We start from the raw sequence: 23462 nt of genomic DNA on the forward strand, positions 1-23462 counted from the left end.
CATACAGTTTATCTTAGTGAACAGAAAACAAATATTTAGGTTTTTGGTTTTTAGGTACTTTAGGTTTTTGAAGATTGCTTAAATATAATTTCTTTCTTATTTGCAGTCAGTTTTGCTGTTGCTTTGGGAGGTTTGTTTTTTTATATCACCTACATTCCAGCTACTGGCCTTACTTTCTATTATGCACGGATGACACTCATCCAAAAACTGGCTGCCTGTCTCAACTCAAATTTTGCGATGGCACTGGGAGTCAAATTTCTAGTTGATGCGGAAAGAGAGAGTGAGTGTCTACTTTGTAAAATTTGCCATGTCCTAGTAGGTATATCTTTGCTTTCTTATTGTATATTTAGTTTTAAAACTAATTGATATTGCTAAACTGTACTTCAAAAAATTATGCTACTTTATACCCCTGCCTGTAGTACATGAGTCCTTCCACATTTTATTCAAAAATGTACTCAAGTCTGGTAGGCTTCTTCCTACTTCTTTTGGAGTTACCACCTGCTGTCTAGTGGTAGAAGAAGAAGTGATATGGTGGTCTGCTTTTAGTAACTTCCTTTTTCCTTTTTCCACCAGTGCAGAATCTGTGCAAAATGCTTCTAGTCTTCTGTTCTGTAGTCATCATCCATCCCTACTTTTCAATGATTATGTTTTTTCAAAATTATTTATTCCAGTGAACATTTAGCATTAGGATGGTGGAAGATTGGAGCCACTATCTTAACCCATAGGTCTTTTTATTTTTCTTATAGCTTATTTTCCTTATATTTTGATATAATTTATTTTGTTTCAGTTATTTCTAGTTACTTGCTTGTTTGGGGCATAATGGAGAGAACTTCACATGATTACTCACTCAAATGTCCTCTGGAACAACCTAAATTCTAAGGTTTAAGATAGTATCTGACTCCAGTAGAAATCTCTAGAAAGCATCAACTTATTATTTTCTTCACTGTTTAATTATGATGCAGATGGATAAGTCTATGTTAAACTCAGTTGGCACCTAACTAAATGGCTTCTATTTTGTCTTAGGAACTGGAATTAGATGGAGTGACATCTTATCAACCAAACTGGACAGCTTTATGTTTGCCTATCTACTGGGAATGTTTTTATTTGATGCTTTTGTGTATGGCCTTGTGACCTGCTATATAGAAGCTGTCTTTGGAGGAAATTATGGTGTGCCAAAGCCATGGAACTTTTTCTTGCAGGTGAGTTCTAATGCTTATATTACTGATATAGGCCACAGTTTTTATGAATCTGATGTGATATCTATCAAAGCCATCATGAATTAATTTTGCACTGTCTATAATGGAATCAATTGGTCAAATCCTGAAATTCTGAACTTTACAAATTGTGATAGTCCATCACTTTTTCAGGAAATTTTTCATAAAGGATTAAACTCTAGCATAAAAATTAATATGTGCATGCTAACAAGGACAGGTTTAGTTATGTCAGGGCACTTACCACCTGCTTTATTCCCTTGGTTAGACCAGATTTATCAGAGTCAAAAATCATATAAAAATGGTGAGGATGTACATGTTGCCCTCTCTTTTCAATATTTTCCAGTATTATCTTGGTCCTGTGTATTGCTCAGAAAAGAGCTGACAGTGATATAATACTTTTCAATATGACCTCATTTTGGAGTGATTTCCCTTTGTCTTTCTTGAGCAGCTTCAATTTTAATAGAATAGTTTGCTTTTTTGCCTTAGGAATTCATATATAGCCAATTAGCTCTAAAATTAATTTCAAGAAATTTTCTGCAATCCATCTCAAAAACTAACTGGCCAAGTATTTTTTAATGTTTTATTTTTCTATGCCACAGTGGTAATAACGATTTTTTTCTTTCTTAGCGTTCTCACCGGTTTCAGGAACCACCTGTGGAAAAAACTGAAATAAGCCCATTTCATGAGACAATTCAAAGCAAGTATTTTGAAGGTGAACCTACTGATTTGGTAGCAGGCATCCAGATCAAACATTTGTACAAGGTATTGTTTCACAGATCTCTTTTGATGGAACTGAAGTTTACTTTACAGGTGATTTGGAAATACCGAGATAAAGATCAGATGTGAATAAAAGGTCACGGCCACCATGTTTACTTCCTTTGAGAAAGATCAAAATGAAATTAATAAATATAAAGTAGATAATAAAAAGGCACATCTTTCTCCTTCCTCCAGAATAGAATCAGATTTTCTCTAAATCTGATTTCTCTAAATCAGATTTTCTCTAAATCTGTATCTTCTACAAATGTTCTCACTTTAAAATGTATAGTGGAGATTGATGATTTGAATATGTGAACATTAATTTCTGTTCACAGATGTTTTGCATTCGTCTATTTGTAATTTCCCCTGCCTAGGTGTTTGTCACGGGGACACTTGGATCTCTCAGTTTATCTGAATCATCTGCAGGCATGTAGTATTCAAGTAAGTCGTATATTTCCTGGCATTTCCTTGCCTCTCAAAGGTCTACTTAATCTTAATTTGAGTTCTTAACTCCACAGTTTAGAGAAACCCAAAGAAGTTCTTGCAAATTCAGCTAATTTGGGGGTGTTTATACTCTGCCTCCGGTATGCTACATGCTGTTTCTATTTTGGTTGCATCAACCCGGATACAAAACTCATTCTTTTCCCTGAAGTCCTCACAAAATTCATTTATATCAAAAATTTCAGGAATATTAGTAACCCATAATATAAATAGAGGCTGGATAGAGTTTGCTGAAGAAGCACATGGGCTATGACCATTTCCCCAGCTGAACTTACCCTACCAGATTGCTTCTGAGAACTTCCTCTAGTGTGAAGATCACTTCACCTCTAGACTTCACCCTAGACTTTCGTATCCAGAATCATGAGAATGCTCAGAAAAACCAACAACCTCTTGTGTACTATTTATTCATTTATTCATTATTCATTCATTTTTGGCACTGGAGATATAATGGGGGAAAAGTGAGATAAGGTTCATGCCCTTAAGGAACTCACATTCTAGTGTGAATAAAACTGGGTTAGCAACTAAACAATTTTTAAAAAACAAGATAATTATAGTACATTGTAAATGCCATTGGGAAAATAAACAGAGTGATGGTGTAGTAATTAAGGAGCAGGATGGGAAGGAGAAACATTTCAGGTAGGTTATCCAATTAAGCTTCTCTGAAAACATCACCTCTGAAGATGTAGGCCACCCTCTCTGACAACAACCTCAGCTAAACCTAGCCACCTCACCCCAAATTAGGCTCATTCATTTCAGTGTGACAGCCTAGATACAGTGACTGCCCAAGTCCTTCCTCCAGCTCAGGTCAGCTTTGAATGGTCATCCAAGCTGCAGAACTCCTGTGGGGCTGACCTTATTGCTGCTGTACATACTGCAGCACGACTTTTCTCTTTTCCAAATATGCAGCCTTCTCTTCTTCACACAGATGTTGACCCCAAAAGCAGTCTTGCTTGCTAATATCCATCTTATGTAAACTTCCTGGATGCTAACTTCCATCTTAGAGTATATCTCCAACAAACTTAATTAGTGATTATTGGTATACAGAGTTGATTGAAAAATAGGTGATAACATGAGAGAAAGATTTCTGTACAAGGTAGCAATACAACATTCATAGGTGGTGTATTGGGATGGTATAACAGGAGAAAAAATGCACTAGTTGGTAACATGCATTGAGCATTTGAAAAATATGGGTAAATTAGTGATTATAAGGACCACGTAACTGGATGGCTGTTGGTGGAGAGAACTGATACACTGGAGACAGACTATGAAAGGCTATGTATGTATGATCAATCCTCAGAGACTAAGTATAAAATCTAGAGAGGCTTCCAGGAAGCATATAAAGAAATTCTCATCCCCAGCTGCCAAAGAGCAGAAAAGTTGAGAACTAAGCCCCAGATTTAAAAATAACAATAGGAGGGCTATAGAGAAGGTTGAATTCCTAATCTGCACAGATCTGCTACACCAGGATTAGGCCTTGTTTGGGAAGGAATGACACCAGGACAAAAATCTAGTCTCATTTTCTCCTGAACTCTCAGTTTACAGAAGGTCTTGCCCTCCCTATTAGTAAGTAGTATTTTCATCTCCCTCCCTTGAAGACAGTGTAGTGGGCTCTGCTCCACAAGACAACCCACACTGCCTTCTGGTCAGTAAGACAATAACTTCTGTTACATCACAAAATATGGTAGGCAGCCTCCAAGATGACCTCCAGTGACCCAATGCTCCTGCTTTTCATGCCTTTGAATGGGTCTGATCTGTATGACCAATCAAAAACTGAAGAAGTGACATGACTGCTTTCTGAGTCTGAGTTGTAAAAGGCATTGAAACTTTCACTTTGGTCTTTTGGATTCCTTACTCTGGAGAAGTCCTCCTCCATACTGTGAGGAAACTCAAGCAGTCAACTAAATGACTGAAGAGAGGCCCATGTGGGGTGAACTAAGCCCTCCCTCCCACAATGGGCACCAAATTGCCAGCCATACAAGTGAGCTCCTTTGAACATGGATCCTCTGGTCTCACCCAAGCTTTCAGGTGACCACAGCTCCAAGCCAGCATTTTGAGTGCAAAACCAGTCAAGCTACTCAGTTGACAGATCCTGAGTCAAAGATGATCAGTTGAGTATAGTTGAGAAACTATGAGAAAAACAGATATTTATTGTTGTTTTAAGCAACTAAGTTTTATGTAATTTATTACTCAGTAATAGATAACTACAACAGATTGTGGTGCCTGGAAATAAGATACTGCCACAATAAAAAAAGCTAATAATGTGGGGGTGCTTTGGGACTGGGAATTGAGAGGAAGCTGGAAGAACATTGAAGGGAGTATTTGTGAAAGCATAAAGGGCCTAGAATAGATTGTTAGCAGAAGCTTGGTGGCCTTGGACGTGTCCTCCATTGAAGGCTTAAAGAAAAGGGAGGAACTGTTATTAAGAACTGGAGTACAGAAGATCTTTTTTAATGTAATGGCAGAAAGTTTATCAACACCATGACCTGCAATTATGTAGAAAACAGAAAATATACCTAATAAATTGGTATAGCTAAGAATATTTCCAGGAAGATTGGTGAAGGAACTCTTGGTGTCTTCTTGTTGCCTTAGGGTAAAATGTAGTGAATGTGAGAGAGAGAGAGAAGCTGAAGCAAGGACTGTCACACATAAATGAGCCAGGTGCTGGTTCTAAAACTTCCTACCTTCACCAGATGGCAGATGCTGTTGAAATTAAGAAATAGCTTCCAGTTAAAGATCAAGTCCAGGTCACTTTCAGAAAAGCATGATCTAAAGTTGAAGCCAAAATGGTAGGAAAAACCCTTAGTTGTAGGACCTCAGTAAGATGTAAGTTGGCATCTCAGCTATTCAATCAAACATTAGGGATTTTAGCTACTTAGGGCATTATTCTGTCAGGAGCCTCAGTAGAAGCAAAAGGTAGACAAGGATTGTCTCAAATATATTTGCAGGTGTGGCTTTTGTGGCTAAAGTGAGCCTAGTGTTTTATATAAAGTTGTGCTGGAAGAAATACCTGTGAACCAAACTCCAGTTTATTCCCCAGTTGTGGAGAAAGGTAAAGCATGTTAACATCATGCTTCAGCTAACATCCCTCGGTTGTCAGCTTCTTTGGAATTTTTTGGCTGAAGAGAGCCATGCTCATGCTTTCCCTTTGGGCAACCTAAATGTAATGACTGGTCAACATGGGACAGTAAGGCCCTGTCCTTCAGCTTGAGATAGCTCTGCAGGGCCACTTTAGAATGAGAGTTCCTCGTGGGGTCTCCTAAGGTCATGGAGTGATTGCACCAGGAGCTCTTCTTCATTCTCTGCCCAGCTGTTCTTTCAGCCCTTCCCTCCACAGGTGCTGATCTTGAGAGACCTCCTTAATAGACTTTATGCATTCCAATCTTCTAATTGAGAACTGCTTCCTGGGAACCCAAACCTGCAACAGTGACCTTGGAGTTAAGACCAGAATGAAGAGAGTAAGTCGAATAGTGGAAAAACTAGGGACAGAAAGAAAAATCCAAAGCCCTTGAGGTGAAAAGAACCTTCATATTGAGAAACAAAGAGAAAATAAAGTTGGAATGAAGGAAGCAGTGATAAAGAATTATATGAAACGGGTTTGGAGATATAGTTCTAATGCATATGCAGTGGGCCTTGAAGGCTATGTTAAGGCTTGGATTTCATTTTTTAAATACCGACTAATGATTTTAGGCCTTTACAAAGGAGAGGGACATGATCGGATTTATGTTTTGAAAAGACCACTCTGGCTGCTATGGGAAGTATGAGTGGAAGAAAAGAGACAAATTGGGGAATTTTATGGTAGCTTAGGTAAGTGATGATGGCAGTATCGACTAGGCTGGTGACAGAGACATAGAAGTATAGAGATTCAAAATTTGTTTTGGGGTTAGAACTGAAAAGACTTGCTCATAGATTAGATGTGAGATTGGGGGAAAAGAGGAAACTAATGTGGATGTGGGTTTTGTGGCTTGAGGAAATAAATACTTTGTGGAGCAATTGATGGACATTGGAGACACTGGTGAAAGATTCTGGTTTGTGGGGGTTAGTTTATTGATTGGTTTTTAACTGAAGGTTTAGGAAATTGAGAGTGCCATTTTAGACTTAGGCATTTTAGACATTTATCCAAGTAGAGATTTCAAATAAGCAGTTATACAAGCCTGATGCTTAGGCCCAGAGATAAGATAGGATGAAGACACCTAGGGAGAAAACATGCACCCACATAGACATGGGCTTGAATCTTAGCTCTTGCATTTAAGTATTGTGTTTCTTAAACTCTGTCTGCCCGATTTTAGTTAAAAATTTAACCAAAACATTTTTATTAGGTTATAAAGTGACCATGTCTGTCCAGGTAAGCAAATATTTATGTGCCACCTCCCCTTGAAGTTATCTATCTTTCCTTAAATGTCAGGCTAGTTGGTTTTCTGGAAACCTCACCTCTCTGACACGTTCAAAAAAAGTTATGGTTTTGTAGAATATTCACCTTCTACTTGTAACTACAGTACGATTCATGCTCTTTCCAGCTTTATGCATCTTAAGAAGAAGCACTGCTAGGCTACACTTAAGAAATTTGAAATGAATATCCATGTGTATGTTTTCAGTTGGAAGTTATCCAAATTAGGACAAAGATATTTACTGAGGAAGATTGTGGCATTATCAGCTTCAATGTGGTAGTAGAAACCAAGCAGGAATGGATGAGATTGCTCAGGGGATGTTTGTAGATCTACTGTGAAATTCTAAAACTCCTGTTATGACTTTGAATGTTTTTTCCTTTTGACAGTTTTATCCTTTTACACTTTAATTTTTTTCCTCATGAAATTGATGATGTATTGTTTATTCTACAGATAGCTGACATGAATGCTTGTTCTGCCAAAGTGATTGTGATAGATACAGTTAGTATTTGTGGATTTTTCCCCACAGACATTCCGGCAGAAGAACACTATGAAAATAGCTGTAAAGGACTTGTCTTTGAATTTGTATAAGGGGCAGATCACTGTCCTTCTAGGACATAATGGAGCAGGAAAATCCACTACTCTATCAATTCTTTCAGGTAGGTGTTGCACCATGTTTAAAGGGTGTCCTTACAGAGAAACTAGAGAAAGCAATGAGACTTTTGTGTATCCTTTTGATTACAGCTTAGTAATTTTAGTGATATATATAATTTAATAACCTACTTTCCTTTTAAGTTTGCAAATAATTATTGTCAAATTTATAAATTAGTATTTATTTTGAGGAGGGGAGAAGAGGACATTACATAATGATAAAAAGGTTAATCCACCATCAAGACACAATAATGCTTAACATGTATGCAATCAAAGAACAGAACATCAAAATATTCAAAACAAAAACTGATAGACTTGAAAAAGGAAATAGACACATTTGAAATTATAGTTGGAGACTTCAAAACCACTCTTCTAGAAACTGATAGAATCAGTAGATGGAAAATAATAACATAGTGAAGAACTTAACAACACTATTAACCAATAGAATTGAATTAGCATTTATAGAAAATTCCACCCCAAAACAGCAAAATACACATTCTTTTCAACCACCCATGAACAGTGGCTAAGATACTCCATATCCTGGGCTCTCGCCAGAAAGAAGTGGAGAGATCCAAGAAATGCAAAGTTTTTCAGACAGAAAGAAAAGATTCCAGGCTGAAACTCAGATTCGTAAGAAGAAATGAAGAGCACAAGAAATGGTAAAGTTGTTAGTAATATAAGAAACAATTTGAAAATTCTAATGTATAAACATTTATCTAGAAGACTATTGAATATCTAAGTGAAAATAATAACAGTATCCTATTTCTGGCCCATCAGACCCCAATTAAACCAGCAGAGCTGGCCAAAACAAACAAACAAAAAACCTAACCTTTTAAAGTCACTAGAAATTGTCTTAAGGACATACAGCAAATGAAGAAAAATGTATTTGAGGAAATTTACTAAAACTCGACACTAATAGCAAAAGTCTATGGCATTTGAGCCACACTCACCTGTCTCTCCACGCCCAGCTCGACTTGATGGTAGCTCCACTCTGGGTAGGTATGGCCAAAAAAAGGGGGTTCCCTCTTCTCTCAACTCCCAGTCATGGTTGAAAACTTTTCACATTTGCTGAGAACATTAATCTACACATTCAAGAAGCCCAACAAACCCCAAATAAGATAAATGTAAAGAGGTCCACACCCAGACACTTTATAATAATAAAAATTCTGAAAAACAGAGACAAAGAGAAAATCTTGAAAGCAGCAAGGGAAAGATGACTTGTCACATGGAATGGAGCCCCAATCAAACTAAGAGCTGACTTTTTATCAGAAACAATGGAGGCCAGAAGTCAATGGAAAGATGTATTCAAAGTGCTGCAAGAAAAAACTGTCAACCAAGAGTCTTACATCTACTTTTAGGTAATTAATCTGAAATAAAAACATTCCTCGATAAACAAAACCTGAGGGAATTTATTGCTAGAAGATCTGCCTTACCGGAAATACTAAAAATGTTCTTCAGGGTGAAAGTGAGTAAATGCAGATGGAAATTTGAATACACACACACACGTACACAAAGAGCACCAGTAGAGATAATTCTGTAATTATAAAAGACAGTATAAATGCATATTTCTTTTCCTTTCTTCTCTTAACTGATTTAAAAAGCAGTTGTATAAAATACATATGTAATTGTATTGTGGGGCCTGCAAAATATAGAAAGGTAATAACAATGTAAAGGAGGTGGATGAGAGCAAAGTTGTAATGGAATAATGAAATTATGCTAGATGGCAACACAAACCCTCAGAAACAAATGAAGAGAACCAAAAATGGTAAATAAAAAAGTGAATATAACAAACTCTATGAATATATACTTTCAGTTTCTTTCTTAGCTTCTTTAGTAAACATCACATTATAACAATGTACTGTTCAGTTGGTAACATATAAATGTAGTATGTATAACAATAGTAGCACAAAAAAAGAGAAGAGAGAAGAGTGTTATATAAAAGTAATAATCATGCATTTCTCTGGAATTAAGTTAGTATAGATCCAATGTGTAGATTCTGATAAGTTAAGGTTTATATGGTAAGCCCGAGAGCAAACACTAAGAATATCTCAGAAATTTATCATGAAAAAAACATTGAACAATTGAAATGTTACACTAGAATATATTTACCTAATGCAAAAGAAAGCAACAAAAGAGAAAAAAAGGAACAAAAAAAGGCATGAGATAGAGAAAACAAAAAGTAAAATGGCAGACATAAACCCACCTTAAATGTGAATGCATTAAAAAATCCATACAAACTTTAGTTAAACTGACCAGGAAGAAAAAAGAGAAGGTTCAGTTTACCAAAATCAGAAGGAGAAGCGAGAAGTCACAGGGATGAACAGCCAGTCTCATTTTAAATCAGTTAAAAATAGAATAACTTGTTAAAATGAAATTTTTCTGGAGCAAATGTGAAAGCAAAAAGGACTGCAGGATAACAGGGGTAATTTGGGACATATGGTCACTCTCATTGTTATGGGTATCTCTGAATGCATTTATCCTCTTGGTAGCATGTTTTAAAAACAGGATTAATGAATTATTAGGTTTAAAATGATTTTTTTCCATTAAACTTAACCAGTTACCTCAGCTACGGATAAATATTATGTAATTATTTAACAATTATTTTAGGTTACTATATGTTATCTCTCTGAACTAGAATTTAAATTCTCCAAGAATACAGTTTTATTGTCTGCATTTTCAGGTTTGAAAATTTTCAGTTTTATTGTCAGTATTTACCGTCTAAGGTAGTGCACAGCTTATAATTTATAAATGTTGTCAAATGGCTGATGGCAATGCTGGAATGTTCTAATATAATCCTCTTTTGTGTTTTTATTAACAAAGTGATTTGCACTCATTCATACTCATTAAAAATAAGAACATACAGTTAAACAAACAAACATGCAAAAACTGATTTCTAATCTCATCACTCTGGCTATAGCAATTGATATTTTCTAGAATTCCCTTCTGTGTGTGCTATTGCTAGTGCGAAACAGTAATCCATTTGTGGACTTCAAAGCTAACGAACAGATTGTTGTCATGTTCCCTCACAAAAGCTAAGTTTCTGTCATGTCTTCTGTTTGATTTTAGGTTTCTATCCTCCCACCAGTGGAAAGGCCTATATTAATGGATATGACATCTCAAAGCAGATGGTCCAGATCAGGAAATCCCTGGGCTTGTGTCCACAGCAGAACCTGTTGTTTAAGCACTTGACAGTATCGGAACACCTTTACTTCTATTCTGTGGTGAGCCAAACATCTTCCTTTTTCCCGCTGTGTTCGTGTACTTCAGGTAGATTACCAACTCTAAATATCCTTATTCTTATAAAATTCAAAACTTAATTTTCTGATTAATTCTCCTTTAAACAAAAAGAAAGGCAAAAGAATAAGCCACCATATAGAAGATGTAAGAAAAGAGCTGATACAAAATGTTTTTAAGAAGAGAACTGAGATTACCAGAGGTGGGAAAGGGGGCGGAGGGGTAAGGGCCACAAAAAAATGATTACATTTTATAATGTTGAATAAACTAATTATCCTGATTTGAGCATCGCATATTACACAGGTATTAATATTCAACTCTGTACTCCACAGACATGTACAATCAACTGTGTTTCAATAAAAATAAATAAATGAATAGATAAAAATGTTTCTAACAATATAATTGGAAACACCATGTAAACTCTGGCTCCTCTATCTAGATGAAAGGAGTACATAAACAGATGAGTCCTGTGGAAACTGACCCCATGTTGTCTGCTTTTAATCTGCTGGAAAAGCGGGATGCATTCTCACAGTCACTGAGTGGAGGAATGAAGCGCAAGCTGTCCATCATTATAGCACTTATGGGGGGCTCCAAGGTAAAACAAACAAACAAAAAATATCCAAAACTGGATCCCCACTGCACACTGCTCTAAAAGAATCAACTGATACAAACCTGAGGGTTGATATGGATCTAATGCTCTAACGGGAACCTTCTAAATGAAACTCAGGTGAAATTTACATTATCAACCTTGTTGGTATAAAATGGCCACAGGTTTGGAACTATTCCAGCATTCCTAATTCAGTTTTATCTAAATGTATTAGCTTAGCTGGACAACTGATTGAAAAGCAAAACCAAGTAAGTCCCATGAGTGGGAAGACACTAGTAGCATGGTACATAATGTTTAGCAATGGTTGCAGAATTGTTCTCCTGGTCTTTAGGTGGTGATACTTGATGAGCCAACATCTGGAATGGACCCAGCCTCAAGGAGGGCCACCTGGGATCTCCTTCAGCAATATAAAGAGGATCGTACCATCTTACTGACCACCCACTACATGGATGAAGCTGATGTCCTGGGTGACCGCATTGCCATCATGGTCAATGGATCCCTGCAGTGCTGTGGCTCTTCAATTTTCCTGAAAAAGATATATGGTTTCTCTCCCTTTTATAATTCTTGGGATATTGATGTATTAATATTCTTCTAACACAATTTTTCTTTTCTTCTTTTATTTTCTTTTTTTTTTCTATCTACCCAAAACTTCAGTGATTCCCTCTGTCCTCATAATTAGTGTTCAACTATGTGCCCTTTGAAATAATACATTTTCCTCAAAACTCAAAATTATTTCCCACTTTTATTTTTATTGTGTTATCCAAAGTTCATGTTAATTTCTCCCATAAGGCTTCTACTTAAATTGAAATTTGTTTGAATGCAGTTGTGCCTTCAACGTAATTGATGATAGATATAGATAGGTAGATAGAGACAGATAGGTAGATAGATGTTTGATGATAAACGAGACAGACAGGTAGATTGATGGATTATGGAGGAAATATAGGGAATCAGATATCTCAGCTCCTTGCTTCTGTTTGTCAAACCAGTATTCAATTGCTTCTATATATGAGCCAAATAATTCATTCCAATGTAAAGAAGAATTTTTCTAAAATGGAAAATACCAAATATGTGCTAATATCTTCCTTACCTCTTTTAGGTCATTATTCAAAATTACCTATGCATCAGTCGTCTTTGGCCCCCTAAATAAGATAACATCTCATCTTCAATATTTCATTTCTTTTCATCTTTTCCCTTAGTCACAAGCTTAATAAAATACACAATTTATTCATTACCTTGTTCATTATTCATCTTTAATCGAAGTATAGTTTGTATACAGTACAATATCTTTCATATTCAGTTAAATGAGTTTTTGGTTTTATATACCCATTCGGCTCCAAGCAAAACAAAATACAAAATAGTTCCATGACTCCAGCAAGTTCCCTTTTTCCATCAATTCACCTCCACCAGAGGCAACTACTTTCCGATTTTTATTACTATTCATTAGTTTCACCTATTCTTGAGTGTCATATAAATGCATTATATATCATATTTTTGTGTGTTTCTGATTACTTTGACAGAATATATTTGAGATATACTGTTTCAAATATCAATAGCACATACATTCATGGAGTTTTAGGTTGTTATAGGTCATTTCAGTTTTTAAATATAATGAACAATAATGAACAAATGTGCTATAAACTTGCTTATAAAAAACTCTCTTGGGTAAAAATTTATCTTGGATAAACATACTTAGTAGTAGAGTATTTTGGTACTCAGTAGTTGTAGCACTTGGTCAAAGATTATGTGTATGTTCTGCCAAAAGGCTCTTCAAAGTGTTTGTAATATTTTACATCAGCCAGCATGTTTGAAAACTCCACTTGCTCCATATCCACACCAACAATTTGGTGTTGTCTTTTGAATTTAAGTTGTTCTAGTGGGTGTGAAACAGTATCTCTTGTGGCTTTAATTTGCATTTCCCTGAAGAATAATTATATGTATGAGTACATTTTCATGTATAATTTGGCTATTTGTATAAATTATTTTGTGAAGAATCTGATCAAGTCTTTTGCTCACTATTAAAAGTTATTTGTCTTTTTTATTTTAAGTTTGTAGTTCTTTCACATCTTCTTGATGCAAGTATTTTGTCTGATATATGTACTGTGAATACTTCTCCAGTGAGTTGCTTGCCTATTCATTTTTAATGGTATCTTTTGATGAGTAAAATTTAAGGTTTTGTGTCCTTTCTAGCAAACCTTTGCCTACATAAAGGTTGTGAAGATATTCTCCTATATATTTTTTCTTGATTCTTTATGGTTGTAGCTTCTAAAGGTTTATGATCTATTTCAAGTTGATTTTTGCGAGTGGTATTAGGTAAGTGTTGATGCTGATTTTTTCCACATGACCATCCAGAACCGTTTGTTGAAAACACATCCATTTCCCTATTGAAATGTTCTGGCATCTTTGATGAAAATCAATTGACTCCCTCTAAGTGCATCTACTATTTGATTCTTTATTCTATTTCGTTGACCTATAGGTCATGAATACTATAAGTCTTGAAAACAGGTAGCATGTGTTTGCCAACATTTTTCTTTTTCAAATTTGCTTGAGCTATTTTAGGCCCTTCTTATTTCCATACAAATCTGAGTCATTTTGTCAAATTCTACAAAAAAAAAAAAAATGCCTTGTAGAATGTTTGATTGGGATGGTTTTGAATCTATATATAATTTTGTGAAGAATGGTCATCTTAACAATATTGAATCTTCCAATATATAAACTTGGTGTTACTTCTTGATTTATTTAGGTTTCATTTAATCACTTTTTGTCTATATTTTGCTGTGTTCAGTGTGAAGATTTATTCCAAAGTATTTCATTTTGTATTTTACGTAAATGATATTACACATTTATCTTCATTTTCCAATTATTTCTCTTCTAGCGTTTATGTATACGATGATATTTATATTGATCTTGGATCCTGTGAATTTGTTTATTCACACATTAGGTCTGATGGTATTTTTGTAGATTCTATATGCAAGCCTGTCATTTCTGAATCAAAAAGGCTTTGCTTCCTCCTTTCCCATATGTATGCCTTTTGTTTCTTTCTCTTGGCTTATTGCCTTATATGGGACTTGCAGTGAAATCTTGAATGGAAGTGGTGAAAGTGGACAGTCTTGCTTTGTTCTCGATCTTGATCTTGATACATCATTAAGTAGGAAATTTCCTGAAGAATTTCCCAGTGGCCTTTTATCAGTTTGGTAAATTTTCCAAATTTTCTCTTTTGCTAGAAGGTTCTTAAAAATAAGCTATAAGGGCCAGCCCTTGGCTCATTTGGGAGCGTGTGGTGCTGATAACACCAACGCCACGGGTTAAGATCCCCTTACCAGTCATCTTTTAATAAAAAAAAAAAAAAGCTATAGATGTTGAATTTTGTCAATGCTTTTTCTGCATCTAGTGAGAGAATCACATGATTTTTTAAAAATTATGTGCTGATTTACATTGATTTATGTTTGAAAGATAAGCCAATCTTTCATTTCTGGGATAAACCATATTAATCATGATGTATTATTTATAAATTGCAGGATTTAATTAACTAATATGGATTTCATGAGAGACTTTGGTTTATATGTTTTTTCTTGAAGTCTCTATCCATTCTTTATATCAGGTTTATGTTAGCTTCATAAAGTGAATTCAGAAGTGTTCCCTTCTCCTTTAAATGTCTAAAAGCATTTATGTAAGGTTATTACTGTTTCTTTCTTATGTGTTTGAATTAATCGATGAAGTCATTTGGACCTGAATATTCCTTTTGGGGAAGTTTTTTTTTTAAAGTTAAAATTCCTTTTAAAAAAAAAAAATATATATATATATATATATAAGGCTATTTAGATTTTCCATTAGTTCATGTCTTTTGAATGGAGTTTAATTTATTTACATTTAAAGTAATTACTAACAAGGAGTAAATCACTCTTTTTTCTTTTTACATATGTCTTTTGTCCCTCATTTCCTCCCTTCCTGCCTTCTTTCCTGTTTAGGTTTTTTGGGTTTTTTGTTTTTGTTTTTGTTTTGTTTTGAAATGTTTTGATTTAGTTTTCATATCTTTTTTGTTCTCATATCTTTTTGTGTATATTTTATAAATATTTTCTTTTTGGTTACCATGGTAATTACATTTACATCCTAAAGTTATAACAATCTAATTTTAATTTATATTAACTTTAATGTACAAAATCTCTGCTCACGTTACTACCTAGCTTATCTTTATTTCAACATGAAGGACTCCATATAGCATTTCTTGCAAGACAGGTCCACTGCTTGTGAATGCTCAGATTTTGTTTATCAGGCATGTTTTAATTTCTCTCTCTCTCTCTCTCTTTCATTTTTATTTTTATTGAATCATAATTGACTATACATATTTTGGGTGTTCAATGTTGAGATATGTTGATCAACTCGATATTACTAGCATATATATTGTTACAAATCAGAATTATTCTTTATGCCCCTTGTCCAGTCTCACCCCATTCCCCTCCCCCTACCCACTACCCCCTCTAATTACCCTAGATTTCTTTTCTCCTTCTGAAAGAATAATGGTTACTTTGTTGATTTGTTGCCTAGATGATCTGTCCAATGCTGAGAGGTGTGATCAGGTCCCCCAATATTATCGTAGAGCAGATGCTGCTTCTGTCACTCTGGAATGGGATTTGTGGAGAGAGACATCCTCTTCTTTATCTCTGCTGGTGACTCTCCTTGTGTCAGTGCACTCCAGTGGCTGGAGGACCATCTGCATGGTGGTTGTGGCATCTAGATGCTTTCACAGCAGCCATGGTTATTGTGGTGGCTGTGGTGGGCCACCCACATGGAGGTGATGTTTTTGGCATGGTCCTTGGCACTAGCGGTGTGCCTAGTTGTGGGGGGAGGGGGAATCCAGTCTCTGGCTCCATGCCTTATGTCGCTGGGCGGACCTGAGGCACTTGCAGTGTGTCTGAGCTGGAACTAATTTTTTGTCCTTTGCTTACTTCTAAAGTGGGTAAACTTCCTGTTGGAACTAGTACTTGAGCTCTGTGGTTTAGCTTAATTTCTGCTTTCCTGCTGCTTCCCTAGGGAGGGCCTTTTGTGCAGCACAGTTTATAATGGTTGACTTTATAGGTACTTCTGGCTCTGCAGAGACTCAGTGCACCTGGGTTGTTTAGTAACTCTGATCTGGGTCTGAGTCTTTTCATCAAACTGTACCCCATGAAATTCTATATTCCTGACCAGTCTCCTCTGAGTGGTCCTATGCTGATTGGGATGCAGATCAGCTGTCCCTGCTTTACATTCCCACCAACAATGTATGAGTTCCTTTTTCTCCATATCCTTGCCAGCATTTGTTATATTTTGTCTTTTTGATAATAGCCATTCTAACTGGGGTAAGATGATATCTTGTTGTTGTTTAGATTTGCATTTCTCTGATCATTAGTAAGGTTGAGAATTTTTCTGTATACCTATTGGCTATTTGTATATCTTCTTTTTAGAAATGTCTATTCAGCTCCTTTGCCCATTTTTAATCTTTTTTTTTTTTTGCTGTTGAGTTCCTTGTTTATTCTAGATATTGTATCATTTTTAATGACCTGCTTTTAAGTTTATTGATTTTTTTCTTCTCCTCTGTCTAGTTTGCTATTGAGACTATTGAATAAATTATTTTTGGTGTAGTTTTCCCAGTATTTCCAGTTGGTTCTTTTTTATAGTTTTCATTAATCTGCAGAAATTGCTCATCTATTCACACCATGTTTTTCTCTATTTCTGCTAGATTATTTAACCTATTTATCAGGGTTAAAGTCTTCATTTTATAACTTCTACATCTGGGCCAATCTTTATGTTTGCTTCTATTGATTTTTCTGTCATAAAGCTCATATTTTCCTGTTCATTTGCATGTTTTGTAATTTTTATGACAGGTATTGTGAATAAAATAACAGTAGAGACTAAAATATTTAATATTTAATCTCAGAAAATGGTACACCTTTGTCTCTGTCAGGCCACTATTGTGAGAGATTGAGTCATAATCTGTATTTGAGTGTGTTGTAGCTTTATTTAGATTCTATTTATCACTGTCTTCAAATGGCTTGGGAATGGAATCAGAATTTTATTCTTAACAGAACTGTGGATCTGTGCACGGATGAAACTATGGAGATCTCCTTAAGCTACAGGCCAGTTGCCAGCCTCTTGAATTTGACAAATATGCTTTGCTCTCCATCAATGTTCTCTGTTTTCTGTTCCTTAAAAGACTTTTCTCTACCCTGCTGCCCTCTCCCAAGTCCTCAGAAGGCCATATTGGTGAAGGACTTGTGCCACAGAGGTATTTCTCTCAGCTCCGTTGTCCTGTCCTGAGCTGTCTTAATGCCACTTTATGTTTTTCATAAAGCCCTGGAGTGCCCTGGAGGGATTTTTCTCCACTACCCCACCACACCACCCCTAGCTTCTGGAAGGCTAGTGCAGTGTCCCTAGTGAAGGCACAGATGTCTTTGAAAAGATTTCTTACATCTCTGAAGGGAGATTTTTTTATCTGAGTTATTTATTGCCTGACATATAATAGGCACCCAATAAATATCTGTATAATATTAATCTTGTCCTCTCAGATTTCAGCAATAGGATGAGAAGCCAGATAACACAGGTTTTTCTTCCTATCTCTCATTTATCTGGTTATATAATCCAGATCATTTTCAGTCCCCATGAAAATAAATGAAATTATAAAGAAGTATTTATTAGGCTCCTTAGAGTTGTAATCAAATGATTCATAACATGCCTTATCTTCTAGCTCACCTGGACAAGAGTATGGGAAGTATAAAATTGTTTTATTTGTTCTTCTAAATGTATTTTCTAAGGTGCCGGATACCATATAGTCATGGTGAAGGAGCGTCACTGTAATGTGGAAGTAATATCAAAATTAATTCATTATTACATACCAACAGCCACTTTGGAGAACAACGTTGGGACTGAATTATCATTTATTCTCCCCAAAGAGTACATACACAGGTATGACTCCAGAGAGCGCTAAATGGTTGATTTTTAGATAGCCAGAAATAATTGTTGCTTTTCCTGGTTTCCTCAGGCTTAGCAAGTAGAGTTTATTAACAAGACAAAACTGCTGTCATGGCTGCTGCTTGTACTGAAGAGAGATGCCGTAGCTTCCTGGTGTTAATTGGTGATAACTGATGGTATGTTCTTGGTAGAGTAAAACTTACTCCTGGTGAGTGGAGTAAAGGGACATATGAAAATAAGAAGAGAAAAAATGAGACAGCTTACATGGTGGCTCTTGGAGTCAGGATGACAAGTACCCAGAGCAAACAAGCAGTTTGAATGCACCAGTCAGCCAACTTATTCATCAGAGGAACTCACAAAGAATAATAACTCTACCTGGGATGACCATCCTGAGAAGAGGAAATGGAAACTAAGAATATTCATCAGTGATTTTCAGAGTATTATATTTTTATCTTCTTCCCATATATAAGTAAGTGCTTGTTTGGCATTCCCTAGACTCAAACCACTTGTCATATTCTTTCTTCCTTCCTTCCTTTCTTTCTTTCTTTCTTATTGGTTAGGAATATTCATGAGATACAAAGAAGGACTTTAATTTCTCCTTTTCAAGGAAAAAGGGGGACACGTCACATAGGAGAAAGAAAGGGAAGAGGAATGGCATCATTTGAATTTTATTTACTCAATAAACTGGAAAATTTTGAGAAACAGCAGCAAGAGGCAGCGTGATCAGATGGTGGAGCAGAACCAAAAACCTAGTCATGAGCTGGAGTAAAATAATGAAATAGAACAGAGAATCAGAAAGAAATTTCTAGCTATGTTTCCCTAGAGATTCAAAGTATTTGACTCATTCAGCAAAGGTGGGAGCCAGGTTTTATGCTGGTACCTTAACCCAGTGTGGTAGTTATGATCCATCTGGAGCTACAAAAGCTGTCCAAAGGGGATACACAGATAAAGCACTTGCTTAAACTCATTATACTACCTGCTTATCCTGTTTCATATGGACACAAATGACATTCTCAGAAGAGATCAGAAACACCATGCTATGATTACATCTAAAAGAGGAAACGGAAGGATTTATAAGCAGATGATGTTTATCATATCTTCTTACTAATCATTCAGATATAGAAGAAAGAAATAGGAATCTTTCTATTCCATAAATCCAGATATGGAATGACAGACTCAGTACAGAATAAAATGAAAATCATGAATTTAGAGAAAATACATTTGCTCAGAATGAAGTTTTCTCTAACAGGGTGAGTTTTTAAGAAATGGGAAGAAGAGGAGGCGGCAGCGCCGAGAACACGGAAGGCAACAAACCAGAGACAGAGCGAGCGCCCGACCTGGCACAGCACTGTGAGTGATCCCTGGCAAAGCTCTGTTCGGGGGGTGGATGCCCACGCGGCTCCCCGCCTGCACCACCAGGCCACTCATTGCCCCGGTGCTGCCTCCATTTTCCCAGGTGCGGGCAGCTCCGCCCTGCTCGGCCATCACTGAGCCCTCCCACTTGCTTGGCCTGGCGCGGGGCTTTCCGGACCCTGCGGGCCGACCTCCTCTCCCACTCCCTCCACGGTTCTCTGGCAGGGCTGGGGGTGTGGGGCGTCCCGACCAGTTTTGGGAGGGCTAGGAAGTACGGGCGGGCCGACTGTCACTCCACCACACCCTGGACTCCGGCCCCGGTAAACTTCCTGTTACTGGGAGGCAGATACCATCTCTGCGACCACCAGTTTGGAAAAAAGCCTAACGAATTTCTGGTTGGGAATAGTGTGGTAGGAGAGTTCCCAGGTCTGCTTGAACCTGCCGGAGAGCAGGCTGCAGGCGGGCACTAGATTCGGTTTATACCGGGGGGATACAAAGGTGAACAAGACCCGAGAAAGATCTACACAGTGCTACAAAGGCACCCAGAGAGACTGGTCGTCTGTGCCTAGCAGAAACCTGGTAGACTTCCTGGGCGAGGCGGTGCTGAGCAGGGTCTTGAAGGCCCAGCTGATAGACGAGGGGTGCAGAAGACACGCCCCAACCCAGCACAGTGTGCACAGAGGGGGGAGACGTGCGGCCAGGGAGGCGGAGACTCGACAGAAACCACACACCTGGTGGGGTCGCCACTGCACGATCTAACAGCCTGGGCCAGAGCACACTGAACGGGGAGAAGTCCTGTACAGAAAGTGAAAGCTCAACAGAGATCACACACCCTGTGGTACGTGATCCACCAGCCCAGCAGAGTCCAAGCTGACCAGAAAGGTGGATCCCCGGAGAAGCCCAAGACCCGAGGCAACCACACACACAAGACACTAGAGGCCAACTGAGCAGTCACGGCGGGAGCCATACCAAATTGGCAACCACAGCAACATCCTAGTTAGTCATTAGTCTTAAACCGGTGGACTGTGAAACCCCCTGCCACAATGAATAAACACCAAAAAAAAGACACCAGAAATACAAAAAATCAAGAAAGTACACCACCAAAAGTTAATAAATCTCATACTCTAGATCCTATAGAACAAGAAGCCCTTGAAATAACTGATAAGGAATTTCGAGTGATAATTCTAAGGAAACTGAATGAGATACAAGAAAACTCAGCTAGACATCATGATGAAATGAGGAAAAGTATACAGGATCTGAAAGAGGAAATATACAAGGAAATCAATGTCCTGAAAAAAATGTAGCAGAACTTGCTGAACTGAAGAAGTTATTCAGCGAAATAAAAAACACAACGGAGAGTTTAACCAGCAGGCTTGTCGAAGTTGAAGAGAGAACCTCTGAACTTGAAGATGGGCTGTTTGAAATAACACAAGCAGACAAAAAGAAAGAAAAAAGAATCAAGGACATGGAAGAAAATCTGAGAGAGATATCAGACAACCTCAAGCGCTCAAATATCCGAGTCATGGGTATTCCAGAAGGGGAGGAAAATGGAGATTCCATTGAAAACATATTCAACAAAATAGTGGCAGAAAACTTCCCAGGTATAGGAAAAATCACAGATCTTCAGATCCAGGAAGCTCAACGATCTCCAAACGTATTCAACCCAAAAAGGCCTTCTCCAAGACATGTCATAGTCAAATTGGCAAAACTCAGAGACAAACAGAGAATCTTAAAAGCTGCAAGAGAGAAGCGTCAAATCACCTATAAGGGAGCCCCAATCAGGTTAACATCAGACTTCTCATCACAAACCCTAAAAGCTAGAAAGGAATGGGATGATATTTTCAAAATACTAAAAGACAAAGATTGCCAGCCAAGAATACTCTACCCTGCAAGGCTATCCTTCCGAAATGAGGGGCAAATAGTATATTTCTCAGACAAACAAAAACTGCGGGAGTTCACTACCACAAGACCACCCTTACAAGAAATCCTCAAGGGAGTACTGGGTTTGGTTCCTGAAAAATAACTACCACTGCCATAAAAACCTAAGAAAAATCTAAACCCGCTAGTACAATAAAAATGGCATTCATGAAGAGAAAACAAGCTAACAAAAACACTATCTACAACCTAAGGAACCAACAAACAAAGAAACCAAACAGTAAATCAGAAAGCAAGGAACAAAAGACACCTAAGACAACCAAACAACCAATAAAATGCTAAGAATAAATCAACACCTTTCAATAACAACTCTTAATGTTAAAGGCTTAAATTCCCCAATTAAAAGACACAGACTGGCTGACTGGATCAAAAAGCAGGACCCAACTATATGCTGCCTACAAGAGACCCACCTCACCCATAAAGATTCACACAGACTAAGAGTAAAAGGATGGAAAAAGATTTACCATGCAAACAGAAAAGAAAAACGAGCTGGAGTGGCTATTCTTATATCTGACAAAATAGACTTTAAACTAAAAACCATAAAAAGAGACAATGAGGGACACTACTTAATGATAAAAGGACTGATGCATCAAGAAGACATAACAATCATAAATATGTACGCACCCAATGTTGGAGCAGCCAGATTTATAAAACAAACTCTATTAGACCTAAAGAAGGAAATAGACACTAATACCATAATAGCAGGGGACCTGAACACTCCACTGTCAATATTAGACAGATCATCTAGGCAAAGAATCAGTAGAGAAACACAAGATCTAAACAAGACTCTAGACCAATTGGAATTGGCAGATATCTACAGAACATTCCACCCAACAACCTCAGAATATTCATTCTTCTCATCAGCACATGGATCATTCTCCAGGATAGATCACATATTAGGTCACAAATCAAGTCTCAATAAATTCAAAAAAATTGGAATTATCCCATGTATCTTCTCAGACCACAATGGATTAAAACTAGAAATTAATAACAAACAAAACTCTGGAAACTATACAAACACATGGAAATTAAACAGCATTCTACTTAATGACATATGGGTCCAAGAAGAAATCAAGCAGGAAATCAAAAAGTTTATTGAAACTAATGAAAACAATGATACATCATACCAAAACCTGTGGGATACTGCAAAAGCAGTATTGAGGGGAAAATTTATTGCATTAAATGCTCACTTCAGAAGAATGGAAAGATGGCAAGTGAACAACCTAACACTTCACCTTAAAGAACTAGAAAAACAAGAACAATCCAATCCTAAAGTTAGCAGACGGAAAGAAATCATTAAGATCAGAGCAGAACTGAATGAAATTGAAAACCAAAAAACAATTCAAAAGATCAACGAATCAAAAAGTTGGTTTTTTGAAAAGATAAATAAAATTGACAAACCATTAGCATGGCTAACAAAAAAAAGAAGAGAGAAGACTCAAATAACAAAAATTAGAAATGAAAAAGGCGATATTACAACTGATTCATCTGAAATACAAGCAATCATTCGAGACTACTATAAACAACTATACGCCAACAAATTTGAAAATCTGGAGGAAATGGATAAATTTCTGGACACACACAAGCTCCCAAAACTGAACCGTGAAGACGTAGAAAATTTGAACAGACCAATAACAATAAAGGAGATTGAAGCTGTTATCAGAAGGCTCCCAACAAAGAAAAGCCCAGGACCAGATGGATTCACAGCAGAATTTTACCAACATTCAAAGAGGAATTGACACCGATTCTTTACAAACTATTCCAAAAGATTGAAACGGACGCAAATCTCCCAAACTCATTCTATGAAGCAAACATCATCCTGATACCAAAACCAGGTAAAGATATAACCAAAAAAGAAAACTACAGGCCGATATCCTTGATGAATAT

The 23462-nt window shown here is 36.9% G+C and overlaps 1 protein-coding gene across 1 annotated transcript in view; it reads left to right on the plus strand.

Annotated features, from left to right (window-relative positions):
* The window catches only part of LOC134381046 (phospholipid-transporting ATPase ABCA3-like), a 121070-nt gene that overhangs the window by 30961 nt on the left and 66647 nt on the right, over positions 1-23462 (plus strand). Inside the window, exons 8-15 of the mRNA XM_063101133.1 lie at positions 107-280; positions 1024-1199; positions 1842-1976; positions 7383-7512; positions 10571-10725; positions 11178-11333; positions 11677-11887; positions 18131-18281. Of these exons, the coding sequence (XP_062957203.1) occupies positions 107-280; positions 1024-1199; positions 1842-1976; positions 7383-7512; positions 10571-10725; positions 11178-11333; positions 11677-11887; positions 18131-18281 (1288 nt within the window). The remainder of the gene's footprint in view (positions 1-106; positions 281-1023; positions 1200-1841; positions 1977-7382; positions 7513-10570; positions 10726-11177; positions 11334-11676; positions 11888-18130; positions 18282-23462) is intronic.

This window comes from Cynocephalus volans, chromosome 6 (genome assembly GCF_027409185.1).
Source record: "Cynocephalus volans isolate mCynVol1 chromosome 6, mCynVol1.pri, whole genome shotgun sequence".
NCBI lineage: Eukaryota > Metazoa > Chordata > Mammalia > Dermoptera > Cynocephalidae > Cynocephalus > Cynocephalus volans.